We start from the raw sequence: 16,101 nt of genomic DNA, 5'->3' as shown, positions 1-16,101 counted from the left end.
CTACTACAGCACTGGGCAGGTTACACTACTACCTACTAGGTACCTACTACCTGTCTCCAAGAGCTACCTCCCATACCAACCTGCAAACGAGTAGAGTCAGGACTCAGGAGGTAGAGTGTTATCATATTTGTACGAGTACGAGAAGGGGATATCCTAATATATTTTTTAACATTAAGAGGCCGTTTACGGTAGGGCAGTACTTTTGACCCCCATATCCGGCAATTTCACGTACAGATGTTGCCAGTACCCTACCGGCTCCCGGCCAGTACGAGTACCGGACATCCCCGGCCAGAGGCTAGTCACGTACCTAATCGCTGCCCGCCACGGAAGCCGCGGCGCCAGAAACCCACGCATCCTAAGCATCCTTGGGAAACCAGCGGCACAGTGAGAATCAGCGCCTTCGAATTGCTCTGTCTGAACGGCTGCACGACAAACTATGAGGTATTCCCTCGCCTACCTTGCGCACACCCCACCAAAATTCGATCATCGCGAGCGGCCTGTGGACATAGTACTGCACGCAGTACAGTGACGCTGACGGTGTCTGACACTGCACTTGCCCTGCCCTGCCCAGGCTGTGACCCACGTTCGCTAATGGCCCCTGACAGTCACATACCAGACACGTTTTGGTGTCTGGCATGCGGCCAGCTCGAGCGCACAGGCGACACACCGCGAGTACGCCTAGTTTGCAAGGAGGATGGCCTGTTTGGTCGCCATCTCGTCGGCTCCGCTGTGCTGTGTCACCCCAGATTGCCCCCCCGGGATTTCAGCCTAGTTCCGTCGCAGATCACAGATGGAAAGGGGAGATGCACAGCAAGGAACGGCCTCCCATATGTAGGATACGTATGTAATGCAGGCTTCCAACGCAAAGACTCCTCCACACACCATCACCACAGTGGTGGTAAGGCAGCTAGAGAAGCTGCCAGATTGGCTGCTCCCCAGACTAGGCAGCAAGCCCAGGCGCAGGAGTCTCAGCGAGTTCAGGCCTTGAGACAATCGTGGGAGAAAGAGAGGTCTGAACTGCTCCAGTCTCAGCAACATATGCATGAGAGGCTTATTGCTGCTGAGGAAGAGCTGCAGGTAATATGTGGCACTGTTCATCACAGGCACAACAACCTTCGCAGTGCCACATGTTTGAATGCATCACAGACGCATTGTTGCAATTGAATGTTGTTTGTGCCCACACATGGAACGGAGATTTGCTTGTTCACTTGTTGTCTGAGCGTATGTATGTTTGGTTGTTTGTGCATGCCGCATGGTCCCATAGACAGCAGACCACACAGCTAGGGTGCAGCATCAACGACTACTTGATAGCTGTGCAGAAGCACACGCAAAGTGGATGGCTGCGCACAACATAGCCTTGCGACAAAAGGAGATTTTACAGCAATCGGAGAACAAGATTGCTGTTTTGGATCTCCGCCTTGCAGAAGCTGAGGCTCAAAAGGCACGAGCAGAGAGGCTGAAAGACAACCAAGCTGGCCTCCTGCGGGCCCAGCAGTCGAAATATGCACAGCAAAGGACTCTTGACAACAAGGTATGTCTCTCCGTCTGTTTGCGTGTCCGTTTGCCGCATGCCAACCTGCCCATCCATATGCCTTCTTTCTGTTTGTCTGTGTTTGTGTTTCTTTGTTTGTCTATCAATCCATCTGTCCGCTGTGTCCCTAGCTATGTGTTTGGCTCTGTGTGTGTGTGTGTGTGTGTGTGTCTAAATGTATACATATCACCCCTGCGTGTGTATGCTTACATACCATGAACTATATTTTTGCACGTGCATGTGCAGTCCTCAATCTTGCTGTGCGATCCGCATGTTGTTGTAGGTTATCTCAGGGGTCGATACTGGTGCAAAAGTGTACGCAGCATTGGGTCTGCGATACAATCGAGATGGCTCCCAAATTTCTGGCGTTGATACTTCCTTTCACAAGGAGCTTTGTGACATGGGGGAGCGTCGGTTGCGTGATCTGCTGCAGAAGCTGGAACAGCCTGTAGTCACCGTGGTCAGTCCATTCCACCGTGATGTGGCTCCCTTGCTCCGCCTGCTCGCAGACAAAATAGATGCTGGTGGTAGGCAGTCATCCAAGCGGCGGATTGTTACTGCTGCTCTGGCGGACCTGCCCTTGGTCAAGGACGTCGTGGCTGAGTTGAATGCTACTGATGACCGCGAGGAGGAGAGACGGCTGCTCAGTATACTAACCCAGTCATTCAGCAAGGCAGAACTCAACAATGATTTGGGCTTGGCCAAGGCTGTCAGTAAAAACAAGTGGGTACCTGTGCCATGCCTGATCTCCCACTACTCATTGTTGGTAGTGCATTGATATCCCAAGTGCCTTTTCCTTGAACGACCGCCAAATGCATATTGCATGATGTGGCGTATATCTTGTGCAGGTTTCGCCAGGCGCGAGCCCATGCTAGGGCGTATGGTGCGGGCACCACCAAGCCAGCTCTGTTGTCGAAGATTACACGCCAGCGTGTTCATGCCACACAATTTGAACATGCATTGAAGTGGATTTGCAATCCAAGCAACATGCAGGTGCAGAATGCCCCCCCTATTTTCTGAGGCACCTGTAGCCATAGCTACCAGTATGTGTTGTCTCATTGATACATCACTGTGTGGTACGTAGGATGTGGCTTTCGGACAGAAGGATATTTCACTGTCAGATGGTACACGCCTTAGTGTCCCCAGCACATTGCGAAAAGTCTTGAGATCTGAGCTATGGCGAGAGTATTTACAAGCTAACACAGATCCAGAAACAGGCAAGCCCTTAGCCCTGGTTTCATTGTGCAGAGGCCTCATGTTCATTTCTTCAAGTTGTAGCTTGCCTGACCTCTGACAAAACTTTTCATTATTTTGGCAGGGAAACCAATGCCCGGTACTCTCAAGCGCAGCAAGTTCATGAAAATGGCAAAGGTCGCGACCGGTGGTCAGCAGAAGGTGCTTACAGGCCTTGACAACATCTCACAACGGTTTGGCCACGAGAACTTCCAGCACCTACGGCGTCTTGTGGAGCGTGTGTATGACGCTGCGCCGCATTTACTAGCAGACCACAAGGAGAATCTCCTTGGTAGAATCGATGAGTACGAGTATTTCCTGAAGCGGCGGATGACAACACATTTACAGCCTACGTCTCGTGTGTCAGCCCATTGCATCACTCGTATGCTTGGGGGCCTCACTAGCACTGCTGCGTCGGCCTGCCCAAAGTGCAGGCCAGACAAGAAGTGCAAGCCGTGCCAGGAACGTCTGGTATACTGCAATGACTGCCCCGAATCGTGCCAGGACCATCGTGAACATTGCCCCCAATGTGACGAGCTCTTCGGCATTTACGCAGAGCTTCATGCCATGATTCAACTGGCCCGAGGTCTGCCAGCAGATCAGATTACCCCCACAGCTGTGGACGGAGATGGCGACCTGGATTTATTTCCTATTTCTCCCACCACATCTGATGAACAACAGGAAGTCACTCCTCAGAGCTTGATGAACGAGCTTTTGAACGATTTCTGTGTGTTGGGGAAGCGGTATCGCGCCCGCACCGAGAAGTATATTGCTCATCTTGTCCGCGCCCATGTTGAGCAGGTAAGCCGGCTATTTGACCGCCGTATATACGCACACAGTGAGGAACCATGCCATTGCAGTCGAAAACACATACAAATATAGCTTGCCACCGGGGCTGGTTGGGTACCCTAGGCTTGTCTACTGTGCATGCTGTAACATGCGATGTTGAGTCGCGTGTGTCATTTTCTGTAGGAGCTCAAAACCCTCCGGCGGGAGCAGCTTCGCACTGACGACTACATCCTTGTCATCGATTGGAAGATGAAGTGGTTGGCTATGGTCTGGAGAGAGACTCAGCAAGAATGGTTTGGAAAGGCAGGGATCCCATGGCATGGTGGCATGGCCCTGATGAAGTATGTCCCAGAAGAAGGCGAGGAGGAGGACAGCCTTGATGATTACACAATCCTGTACTTCGATTTCATCACAGACCACAAGAAAGAAGATGGCTTCTCTGTGGTCTCTATGCTAGAAGGCATGATCCATTTGATGAAGGGGCTTCACCCTGAGCGCACCAAGGTTGGGATTGAGTCAGATGGTGCAGGATGCTACTCCGGGAAGTTTGCTCGTCTGGCCATACCGATGCTGTCTGAGATCACTGGAGTCCAGGTGCTTTACCATTCCACAGGGGAGGCACAGTGCAACAAATCTATGCTTGACAACCACTTCGGCATAGCTGGACCCGCTGTGACGGCAGTCGTTGCAAGTGGAAGACAGGATGCCACTACAGCTCGAGATGTTGTGGTAGCCCACCAGAGGAGTACGGCGATTGCGAACACTGTGGTTCGGGAGGTGGAGATAGACCGCAGCAATGAAGGCATCCTTCAGCCCAACGCTTTGAAGAAGCCAGATATCTCCGTCCGAAGCATCGCCCTAACAACGATGGAGTATGGTCCGGACCGGAAGCTCTCTGGAGTGAGGTTCTTCAAGCATGCTGGCTTTGGGAGTGGGCAGCTTGTCACCAGAACAGCATTGAATGCAATGTGGCAGAAACCACAGGGCTCGACTGGTGTGGTGTTGATCGACTGGCCCCTCAATCATGAAGGCAATCCACCAGCCCCCGGTTGTGGTATCCGCTTGACGCTGCCGGCCAGTGGACGTGAACCCGGCGGTACGTATGTTCTTTCGTTGCCCATCTATGTGCCGTAGCCAATTGCCTTGCCCGCCTGCGAGACCCATGAGGGTCGAAACTGAGCCAATGCGTGGACAAATGGCTGATATCCGGATGTTGTGAATGATCATAGTAATGGCACAGTAGGTATTGTTGTCATGCCTTACATTCGAAGTATCACCGTACTAAGTGTGTCAATGCGTTGGTTCGACATCTTTGCTTGCATGTACTCGTGATGCGACCGTACAGCTGTCAATCCTGGTGGTCCTCCACAAGCCCAAGCACCCCCAGGAGGAGTTGAGGGGGCTAGTCTTGCTACAGAGGCCACCGCCTTCGACAATTCTGAAGTTGCCGGTGCTGGTGGTGGAGATGCTTCTTCCTGCGAAGAACAGCTTGGACTAGGCCGCGTGTTGGAGGGGGGCGGGTCCAGTACGACGCATCGCCGTACTGGGCATGGAGTGCCTGGCGAGCGCGGAAAGAAGATCAAGGCTGCTAAAGCATTGCAGAAGAAGGAAGAGGCAAATCGAAACAAGCGGATGAGAATTGAGATCGAGGAGTCCAAGCTTGCTGACCGGCAGAAACGAAGCAAGGGATTCTGGTGTGACCCGCCTTGCCGACACTTCACATTCACTAAGCGAATGATGGAGAGACACAAGGCCGACAAATCACGTTGTCCTGACATCTCTACGCAGGTACAGTATGCGCGGCATTTTTCTCCTTGTTGGCTGTGATGTTATTGTCATTATTCTATATACAGATTTACAGTAGAATTTGTAGAATAAAGCATTGCTAACTCCAATCGTGTTGTTCCAATCTGCTCAATTGCTGTATCTGAAGGTGTGGGGCTGGAAGCGTGCCAACAAGGTTGTGCGGCCGAGATACACTGGCATGGACCTCATAAAAAAGGTTGCTGCCAATCCTGTTAACGGTGTCAAGGCATTTGTCAAGCAAAGGATAGGCGAGGAGCATGCCGAAGCTCTGGATGATGCCGTTACGTCAGCTGCCCCTAGCCCCACCCAGTATGCTTCCAGTGAAAGTGATTCTGACAGTGCAACAGACGCTGGAGACTCTGCCGTGGCCGGCAGAGGTTGCCATTCGGCAGATGGCCATTACCACTTCGTGACACGTGCAGCTAGCCAGATGCGTGTCCCGCTTATCCCTTCAGGCCTCGCTATGAAATCTGGCGGGACCTCTAAGCCGGCGAAGACGAAGCACAAGAAGAAAGTGAAGCACACCCATGCACAGCTTTCGTTTTTGAAGTGGTGTTACCAACAAGGAGTCTTGAACAAGAACAACAAGATAGGACCAGCTCAAGCGCAAACTCTGATGCCACTGCTTGGCACTCTTCAAGGTGCGGAGAGATTTCCTACCGATCCATTCTGGGTTGCCAGTAGCATCAACGATCCAAGGACAGGGTTGCCGAGGCCAAAGTTTAGGCTTTGTGAATTGCTTGATCACTGGGATTTCCGACCATGGTTTTCCCAACAGAAGCAGGCATTTGATAAGAGAGTATCTGAACAGCTGCAACTGGCGATGAAGGAACAAATGAGCCCTTTGGACTTGGGTGGGAGCGATGATGAGGGGATGTTAGATGATTAGATCATTCGGACGAGTTGCTTCCAAATGGCAATCATTGTTGTAAGTCGTTCATGATATTTAGTATTGCTGTTGGGGAGCCCCTTCCCCACTGTAGCATCCCTTGGACCCTGGTACCTTCCCCCCTTGCACCCGCGAATTCCCTCTTTTACTTACGAGCATGTATACACATCTACAACGTACTCTCCCCCCTGTTTGAGCATAGACCCTTTTGAATTTAGTCCCCCAGATTTTTCAGCGTTTCAAACATATTGACAGGACAACGTACCCTACAATGTACTTTCAGTCCGCGTACTCTACTCCAATCTACCTCTCAGTGTACTCGTAGGTAGTAGGTAGGTAGGGTAGGGTACCTACCTGCATGCAGTAATAAGCCCGCATGCATATCAAAGCCTGCACATAAGGATACTACCTCGTACCCTACCTACTACATAAACAATAAGCCAACTAGTACTCTAGTATTATCACTCCTGGTATTATAGACGGATCACGGATTTCGCAAGCCGCAACCGTTTGTTAGACAGGCTCTAGAGGCTGCAGAGCCCGCTGGTACGTCTGTGACACACTTACAGTACTTTGACCAGTTTCACAACCCCCCCCCCCCCCCCCCACGTTCGCACCACCCCCCCACGTTCGCACCACCCCCCCACGTTTGCAGCACCCCCCCACGTTTACAGGACCCTCCCACGTCCGTGCATGACCCCCACGTCCTCAGTACGAGTACCTACGAGTAGGGTACCTACTACTGTACCTACTAATGTCCTCTGTAGAGCTAGCTTACCAGCGTCCAGCATGTACCCTATGTGTACAGTACCCTACCGGCTGACGGACAACCCCTTCCATGCATACATTATTTCGCTTTGTTCGGACCGTTGTATCATTTCTACATTCTCTACGCTTTCCGTTGGTTCCCGTGGGAAATTGGACTGTGCCGGGCGCGGGGTCCAGTATCCCGGGGAATATTATTGGTTTCTGCCAGTTTCTGCGTGTGCTTTTCTGGAGCGGCGCCTGCGGCGGGCCAGTGGGGGCTCTGCCCCCACACCCCCGTTGGGGCTCACCGCCCCAAACCCCATAGTGTACGTTTGTACCCCCGAACGTACTACTGTCCTCCGAAAATCGTTGCCGCTAAAAGTACTGCCCTATCGTAAACGGCCTCTTAATAGGTAGGTACTCGTACCCTACCTACTCGTACCCTACCTACCTACAATACCCATTGAATTTCTACATTTTGCTCTGCCAGTGCCAGGCAGGCTCTAGTCTCTACCCACTTAGAGAATCCAGACAGTTCCAGCCCATCACTACCCTAGTACAATTTTAGGTAGGGTACCCTACTGTACACTCGTTACTCGTACGTAGGGCTATTGTAGGGGTACACGGTACAGCCCTACATAGCAAAACCCGAAACCGTACTCGTAATGACTTGTACATAACAAGTTGCGACCCTGGTTGTGAGCGACTGCCGCCCCGGTACTGCGTCGCGGACATTTCAGCGTCCGGAGATTCGCGAGCAGCTCAGCCACACGGCGTGCAGCCATGACGCCGCTCTCAGACACGTTGCCGTACAGGTTGCAATGTCGTGTCTCGCTCGCCCTTGGAGCGCTGCTGTCCTTGGTTGCCGTATCGTATGGAGCTTACGGACCTCATGAGGATGGAGCGCTTCAGCCATGTAACGGTATGGGGCAGCGTTGGTGCACGAGAGCCCACAACACCGAGGCCAAGTGTCCTGATGCCTGCCTCCAGAAGGTCCCCCCCCCCCCCCCCCCCCTCACTCTGTGCCTTGAGTGAGGGCAACAGCAACGTATGTACCATGTTGCGACCAGCGTTCGCGCTGGCCACTAGAGATAACGCAGTTTTTTTGTCTGAACAAATGCTTGATGTTGACACAGAACTGCGAGGGGAATCTGCCTTCTGAAATTCCTCGACGTGGGGCCAGTCGTCCCGGTGGGCAGGCGTTGTGGGAGGAGATCGTCTTAGCAGGTCAGTCGTAACAGACACGCACTCACAACTACTCGCTTGTAGCTTATCAAGCCGTGACCGTAATTTGTGGGTCGAATCGCTCAATCGTCTACCTTGATTGCGTGTGGATAGGTCTCTATGAGCACGTGTACACCGAAGGCCTGGACATGTGTGTCGGATCGTGCTGGGAGAAACCATGGAAGGCAACTTGCGCTAGGTGGGAGACCCACCTCGGCAACCGCTACTGCAAGGCTCTCGATTGCTCGCATGATGAGAGGGATCGTTACTCTGGCTGCCATAAGGACCCGTTCAACTTCGGTGTGAAGAAGCTCCCGTGGCACAGGTGAGGCGTGCCTCAAACCAAAACCTCCTCCTATGTGCCTGTACTGCTCCTGACGGCTTGCAATTTGGTTCTGGTGTCGTCAGTGATCAGTGCTAATTAGGAAAGTCCTTGGAATGCAGGCCTACCTGTGATGAGTGTGTTCGAGTTTTCCCGACAGCCTGTGGGAAAGAGCTGAGGGACTACATGGATGACGACGTCGAAGCTGAACTGGATGCTAAGTGGAGACAGGAGGACCAAACCCTTGAACTGGAAGCACGGCACTTCTGCTACCTCTCGTACTTCGCTCCATTCCTGGGCATCACTATCCCAGAGTGGGATGAAGAGGCGGCAGACGAGAGCTCTGCCCGCCCTGACTACTATGAGAACCCTGCCTGGCTGAAGTATGTGGAGATGAAGAGGATGGAAGACGAAGGCAGTCTAGTCTGCCCTCCTCCACAGTGCTTCGTCCCTGACTCCTCTGAGCTGGTCAACCTCCTCAACCCCTGGTATCACACAACGTCGGAAGGGTTTTGCTCATGGGAGGAGACCTGTGCGAGCGACCCAAGCAAAGGTACCCCCTGGTGCAGATCCTCTGCAGGGAACTGTGTCAAGTGCGGTGGAATGTGGTGTCCACCGAGCGGTTCTCCCGCTCTCTGGCCTTCAGTAAACATGTACACCTTCGAGGAGTTCGTGGACCCTACCCAGTTCGACCGAGCGGTGTGCAACTCCCTGTCGGCCGTTGAGATGTCCCGTGAAGAGTATCTTGAAGGCGTGCCCTGGCCCAACCCTGGATTGCCGCTTGAAGGACCGGCAGGTGAGGTTGTCAACATCTGGGGATTTTCGGGCATCCGCCCTGCAGAGAGGAGCATGACAGCTGTTGAAGACCTCGAGGCGAGGACAGTCACAGCACAGGAGTGGGCCAACCAATCATTGGAGCAGCGGCACGCAAAGCTGGAGGCGAGGAGGACGCTTGCTGCAAGACAGCTGGAGGAGACAGCGCGGCAGTATTGCTACGAGAAGCTCTCCCCAGATTTTCATGAGGATGAGGACCAGTCCTCAGATGCGGACGAGTCTTCAGGAAGGAGGAGGCTGCAGTCAGGGGATGACGACGAGGAGGAGGATGAGAGCGACGATGAGGATGAGAGCGATGACGAGGATGACAGCGATGAGGATGACAGCGAAGACAGTGGGGATAATGAGGATGAGAGCAGTGGTGACGAGGATGAGAGCGATGACAGTGCGGACAATGAGGAGAGTGACGATGGCGAAGATGACAATGATCAGCTGCGGCGCACCAGGAAGGCCGGCACCGATGACCATCCGCCAAAGTATCTGTTGGATCAGCGAGAAGTGGACAGGATGGCAGCCCTGGAGGCCCAAGGACGACTGCAGTGCCCGGCAATCGAGTGCTATGACGCAAAGGCGACCACCCCAAGTGCTGAAATTGCTGGATTCTTGGCCCCTGAAGACGGCTTGGACAAATATGGCCAGGCTGTTTTCGACCCATCCAGCTGCACAGCGTTTCCACTGACAGGTGCAGCCCTTCTCGATGTGGAAGGGATGCCTTGGCCTGGAGTTCTCTATCAAGAAGAGACAGATGCTGCCGAGGTCAAGGCAGCCTCGCAATCACTTCCTCTTCTCGATGTGGCAGGGATGCCTCAGCCAGGAGTTGTCTCCCAAGATCCAGCTGCTCCCGAGGTCCCGGCAACCTCGCAAACACTTCCTCTTCTCGATGTGGCGGCAATGCCTCAGCCTGGAGTTCTCTCCCAAGATGCAGATGCTCCTGAGGTCCCGGCCGCCTTGCACACACTTCCTCTTTTTGATGTGGCAGGGCTGCCTTGGCCTGGACTTCCCTATCAAGATGCAGGTGCACCCGAGGTCCCGGCAGCCTCGCAACCACTTCCTCTTCTCGATGTGGCAGGTATAAATCAGCCTGGAGTTCTCCACCAAGATGCAGGTGCTCCCGAGGTCCCGGCAGCCTCGCAAACACTTCCTCGCAGAGCTCTAGGACTAAGCCCGTAAATTAGGCCCATGTACCCCCTTACCCCTACAAATCAGTACTCAACATTATTAGCGATAAATCACATGCCTGCTGAGATGCAGTGTATGGACATGGTGTGTCCTGGCTGAAAAATAAACGAGTAGCAACCTTTTTGCCAGGACGAGCTGTAAGCCTGCCATCATATTCCCTTCACTCCTTTACTCCACACAACCTCGACGACCACTAGCACATGACGACACTGCACTTGAAAAAAATGCCCTCCTGTCTATTGCTGAGTCTCCAGATTACCTTGTGGTAACCCTGACATTGACTCTGCCACCCCCCGCGACTTGGATCCACCACGCCTCGAGATGGCCACACACTAGGCTCCGGCATCTGGTGTAAGGCGTAATGGGCAGAGCGTTAGCCTACGAAGAAAGGCTCCAACCGGCGACACAGGTTCGTACCCCAGAGCTGGGCGCACCCGCTGGGTCGTGAACCTCTCGTGTTGGGAAATGACTTGATTGTTTTCCTATGAGGGAGTGCCTGATCTCATGAAACTTTGTCCCAACTGGGAATCCGTGGCTGTGGAGAGAAAAGCCCAGCGAGAATACATACAGAAGGTCAGCGCTGTAGCTGATGATTATACAACCGGGGACGAATGTTCGAGGTGCTGTTTTTACAGCAGGGAACCCTTCCGAGCAGCAGCTGGTGTCTCACTGACTTGCCAATCGTTGCGGCCATGTTAGCCGAGGCGGACAGAAGCAAGTGATCTGCACCACGCTGGCTTCGCAATATGAATGGTCCTGGCTGGTTGGCTGGCACTGGATGAGCCGGTCTATTGGATGGATGCCCTCCCACAGGGCATAGGTAGGATCTCAGGCCTTCGACGACGACACTCAGCACCCCTTTAGCCAACAGTGGAATGCCGATATGCATAGACACCTTGCATCCGAGTGGAGCAATCCCTGGGATTCGCTGCTATCCGGTGCTGAGAGGGGCCTGCATCTGGGCCATGCTCTCCCTAGCTGTAAGGACACACGACAGCGCGTACACACAGACACACACACACACACACACACACACACACACACGCGCAGTTTGGCCAAATATGGATAAAGACTTTGGTAAAGGCACATGCATCCAGAGAAGGGACACTCTGAATTCAGGCATCCTCATTCATACAGTAATCAGTTACATGCAGGGAGAGAGTAGGTACCTCTTTCATACCCTGTTGACCTGTAACCATCAGATACCCACAGCTTTTCAAATGCTCCACACATGTATCTCCTACCACTTCCTACTAGGCAGGGTGCAGTTCGTGGGCATGTCAGCGAGACAGGTTAGGGCCTGCCCTCGGCATGGGCGCTTCAGGGACGGTCCCTCAGTCGGGGGGGCCTAGAGCTAGACAATCCCTATGACTTCTGCCTGCATAAAATGCTGCAGTCTTTACAGCTCTCGCCCCACACACTCACCCCACCGGCTGGTCGGGCACACTGCTCAGTCCTCACACTCAAGCTTTAGTCCGAAGAGCGATCAGGTCTTTTTTGAAAACTTCACGGTAGGGTACATGAACCATGTGTCAGGACTCATGCGACGTACTGCACACAAGTCAGGAATCAGGACCCGTTAAACCGATTACCCAATCATGCAGGATCTCGTAAGCCATATTTGATACTCGTACTGATCAGTTAGACCAAATTTAACCTGCGCGTACACAACCTAGCGATACTAGCTTTAGGTCCGTAGGTATACGGTGCGTACTGGCTAGTAAAGGCAGGTAGAGGTATCTCCCCCAATATATAAATGAATACTACTACTGTACTAGCTACTAGCTCTAGGCAGGGTACCTGGTACTGTAGTAAGAATAAATAATGGAGAGTATTTCTAGCTACTACTGTACTACTAGGGATACTGTACTCGTAATGGAGAATATTTCTAGCTACCCAGTACTACTGTACCAGGAGGGACTGTACTATGCATATATATATATATATTAAAAAAAGCTATTGCTTGGCAGTACTCGTACTGGTAGTAGTAGGTAGCAGTCGTCTCTCTCTCTAGTAGGGTACTGTAGAGTAGGCCGGTAGCGTATTCCGTGATCCTTCTGCCTTCATATGCAGTCATTCGGGAACTGGCGCCAACGTAGGTATCTTACGTGCCGCGTTGTACGGACCTGGCCCTACTTTAGACAAGTGCGCTTACTCACTGACTGGCTTATGGGTCGGCTTACGTACGTACCCATCGCCTTATTAGTACTCTAGCACTTGTACTTAGTTAGCTGCATGACACCCTGTCTCGGCCCTGGCTTGCTACAATCCGTCCACCCTACTGACCTATACAGCAAGTGTGTACGGTCGCGTTCCCCCATCGCGCGCCCCCGGGCCCTGCAGCCCCCCTGTAACGACAAAGTCACCAGTACGAGTACATGTACGATTTGGCAGTAGCTAGGCCCTATAGCCAGCCTCTAGCTAGAGAGTCCCTACCAGACACCAGTATATATCAGCCTATTATTCTCTCCGCCACAGAAGTACCCATAGGGGCCAGGTATACATAGTCCCCATATATTATTATATGTTGTACATGCATGTGTAAACGTTACTTATATGTATCACTAGATGGCTCTCTAGAGAGGGTAGGTATGTGTAACTGCGCGAAGCTCGTACGAGTACGAGTAGGATACCTGCATGCACATGGCCGGATCGCGACGACCCTGTTCGTAGCTGGCCGGGAGGCACAGCTATACGAGGGAGGAAAAAGATTCGAGAGATTTATCACGAATAGGCGTCGAAATCATGCAAGAGTGCGACAGCCTGAGTGCGTGATTTCGACGCCTATTCGTGATGAAACTCGAGAATTTTTCCGATTGTTCCGAGGATAATTCTCGAAATCATTCGAATATCCCGATGAAATCACGGAATGTACTTTGAGTATTACATGGGAGCTGTACTCGTACAGAGCCAGGTGGGTACCTACTAAGGTACCTACCGCCTACCGGTACGAGTAGGGCAGGTCTCACCTCGCTCCGACCTACCTACTACGGTACCAACCGAGCTATGTTGTGTTGTGTTGATCGAAAGTGCAGGCAGGATGGAGGAAGTACACACAGCGATCATGTCCTGTACTGTAGGCTGTACTGTACTAGCAGGAGGAACTAGTATGTAGTTATTATAGTACTGTTCATGCTTCATATACTGATATACATGTACGCTGGCAAACACGTACGCGTCATTTCCGAAAGCGCGCGCGCTGGTGTCATGTCGTCAATTACAGAAAATGAACACGTCACTTGAGAGTCTTATCGACACATTGATCAACATGTCGGAAACCACACTGGGGTGAGCGAGCGGCCTCCCCTCGAAAACCTAGGCTGCTTTCAAATCAACATACAAATTAACGGCTGCTCCACGGACAAGCTCGCGCTGCGTACCTGTTCGGGTTTCCTACTCACTCGGTTCAGCGGTGTCGGCCAAGGACTGGTCTAACGCTCGCAGCTGGTTGGACAATTGACAACGCGGCACGACCGGGATATGCAGTCGACGGCGAGATGTGGGCCGCACCACGCGCCCGCGATTTTGGCTTCTCTCATCCTGCTGATCTCGATCCAGTATGCAGCAAGCTATGCGGAATGCAATGGTATGGGACGTCGATTCTGCGAAAGGGCTCACAAAGCCGACTTGGCTTGCCCCAAACCGTGCCAGCTTGAGGTGCGGTGCTTTGATAGCAACTCACACCACTACGTTGGAACTTTATGCCTTGTGCATCATCTTGGTACATTGCATTGTCGATCGAATAGACATGGTAAGGATACATGCCGTCGGCTTCGGTGCCTCGGCTGATGATCCTCGGGTGCTCGCCGGTATATCGTCCACACAATAGTTCACGTAGAGTGATCGACCCTATGATCGACCTGCTGCTCTGACTATCCCTAATTCGTGTTGGTCTTGATTGCTTGCACAATCAATCAATTTCGCTCCAAAACAGGTTGGCTTCTTGAGGAGCTAACATGTGAACTAGCTACATCTATATGGTCATCACACAGATGCTTTCATTAACAATAGCGATGGATCTGGCTAACTTCGCAGCCACGACTGTGTCCGTTGAACTCTGTACAGAATTGCGCTGGAGTGGAGCCCACCACGCTTCCCCGGCGGGGCGCGGAGCGTCCAGGAGGCAAACCAACCTGGGAGGAGCTCGCCCTGTCAGGTGCTGCCATTGGATGTTATCTCATTGCCATTCGCAAACCTCTGGACTGTGCAGCAAGTTGTCTGTACCGCATGTCTCTAATGGCTTTTGCTGGGCTGTTGGTCATTCATGTCCAGGACTGTACGAGTTTGTGTACACCGATTCGAGGTACCTGTGCATTTCATCTTGCTGGGAGAAACCATGGAAGGCAGACTGCAAGGAGTGGCACCACTACTGGGGAAGCAAGTACTGTCAAAAGCTCAGCTGCAAGCATGACGAGCGAGACAGGTGCCCCCTTTCAGCATCTGATCACCCCGCCTGTGGCCGCAGGCATGTGCCTACCTGCACGGGGATGAGGGTACAGCAACTCACAAAGACTGGCATGCACCAGATACAGTCCCAGCAGCAGTGACGAAAGAGAGACAGCAGGGGGGGGGGGGCACCTGAAGAGGTCTCACGGTCTTCATATTTGCACCGCCCCATTCGCGACCTCAGTTCGCGACCTTCCCACAGCGTTCACAAGCAGTGATGCACCGTTGTGTTCCCCCAAGTCGTGTAACTCCTGTATCCATCCACACACACTCACCTTGCAGCCTATGGAATCACGTGTGGCCCACGTTCTGTTATTGTCCACTGTTTCCAGCATGACGGAGCAGAATGTCACTGGCGCATGAGGAGGGAAACGCGTTGACTTGTAGACATTTTGACGCCATGCCGTCTGACGACCGTATTTTAGGTACTCTGGATGCCATGCCGACCCCAAAACAGGAAACCGCAAGAAGCCATGGCACAGGTGTGAAAGTGTGCCGCGATGCTTGGACTGTGGTCACAGCGTCTGTTCCTCCTAGACTCCGATCACTGTTCTGGCTTCAGCAAATTCACCAGATGTGTCGTCCTTTAAGTGCAGCTTGCCTGCCCAAATGCCCTGCAGGCCAACTTGCAAGGAGTGCACACATATCTTTCCCACGGCCTGTGCCGCTGATCTGAAGGAGTACGTACAGGCTCAACTGGCAAAGGAACGGGAAGAGAAGAGGATTGCCGACGCTCGCGCCCTTGAGATGGAAGGCAGGAAGCACTGCTATGATTCTTACTTCAGCCAGTTTGAAGAGGAGGATGGCGCTAGTTCCAGCTCAAGTTCCCGCAGACTCAAGTCCTCCAGGGGCCTTAAGGACTCCAGCTCTGGAGACGACAGAAACAACAGAAAGAAGGACAACGAGGCGGACGAGCTTCAGGAGCAGATTGAGAAACTTCAGAGGATTGGCCGCTTGGAGTGCCCTCCAGCCCAGTGCCTGACCAGCGACGTCCCCCTTCTGTACAGCTATTTCAAGGAGAAACTCTTCTGGCATCACAATACCAGGGAGGGACAGTGCCTCCAAGGGCCGGCAGGAGACTGCAGCTCAGAAAATCGTACT

General features: G+C 52.8%; 1 protein-coding gene across 1 annotated transcript; it reads left to right on the top strand.

The window, feature by feature from the left end:
• Window positions 1-281: 281 nt before the first annotated feature.
• On the top strand, window positions 282-6,312 carry LOC142356395 (uncharacterized). Its single transcript, XM_075408316.1, has 10 exons — window positions 282-441; window positions 572-1,077; window positions 1,265-1,531; window positions 1,815-2,254; window positions 2,380-2,524; window positions 2,616-2,748; window positions 2,850-3,565; window positions 3,737-4,649; window positions 4,899-5,341; window positions 5,487-6,312. The coding sequence occupies exons 2-10, from the start codon at window positions 592-594 to the stop codon at window positions 6,246-6,248; spliced, it is 4,305 nt and encodes a 1,434-aa protein (XP_075264431.1). The 5' UTR covers window positions 282-441; window positions 572-591; the 3' UTR covers window positions 6,249-6,312.
• Window positions 6,313-16,101: the final 9,789 nt, after the last annotated feature.

The sequence above is a fragment of the Convolutriloba macropyga genome, unplaced genomic scaffold, assembly GCF_964194025.1.
Source record: "Convolutriloba macropyga unplaced genomic scaffold, txConMacr16.3 SCAFFOLD_3413, whole genome shotgun sequence".
Lineage (NCBI taxonomy): Eukaryota > Metazoa > Xenacoelomorpha > Acoela > Convolutidae > Convolutriloba > Convolutriloba macropyga.
This window is presented reverse-complemented; position numbering and strand designations above follow the sequence as displayed.

Excerpts from the sequence above, each read along its gene's own strand:
- LOC142356395 (XM_075408316.1), top strand. The coding sequence starts at position 592 with ATGGCCCCTGACAGTCACATACCAGACACGTTTTGGTGTCTGGCATGC. Across the intron at positions 2,749-2,849 it reads TAACACAGATCCAGAAACAG|GGAAACCAATGCCCGGTACT; the intron begins GCAAGCCCTTAG and ends TTATTTTGGCAG. Across the intron at positions 5,342-5,486 it reads GTCCTGACATCTCTACGCAG|GTGTGGGGCTGGAAGCGTGC; the intron begins GTACAGTATGCG and ends CTGTATCTGAAG.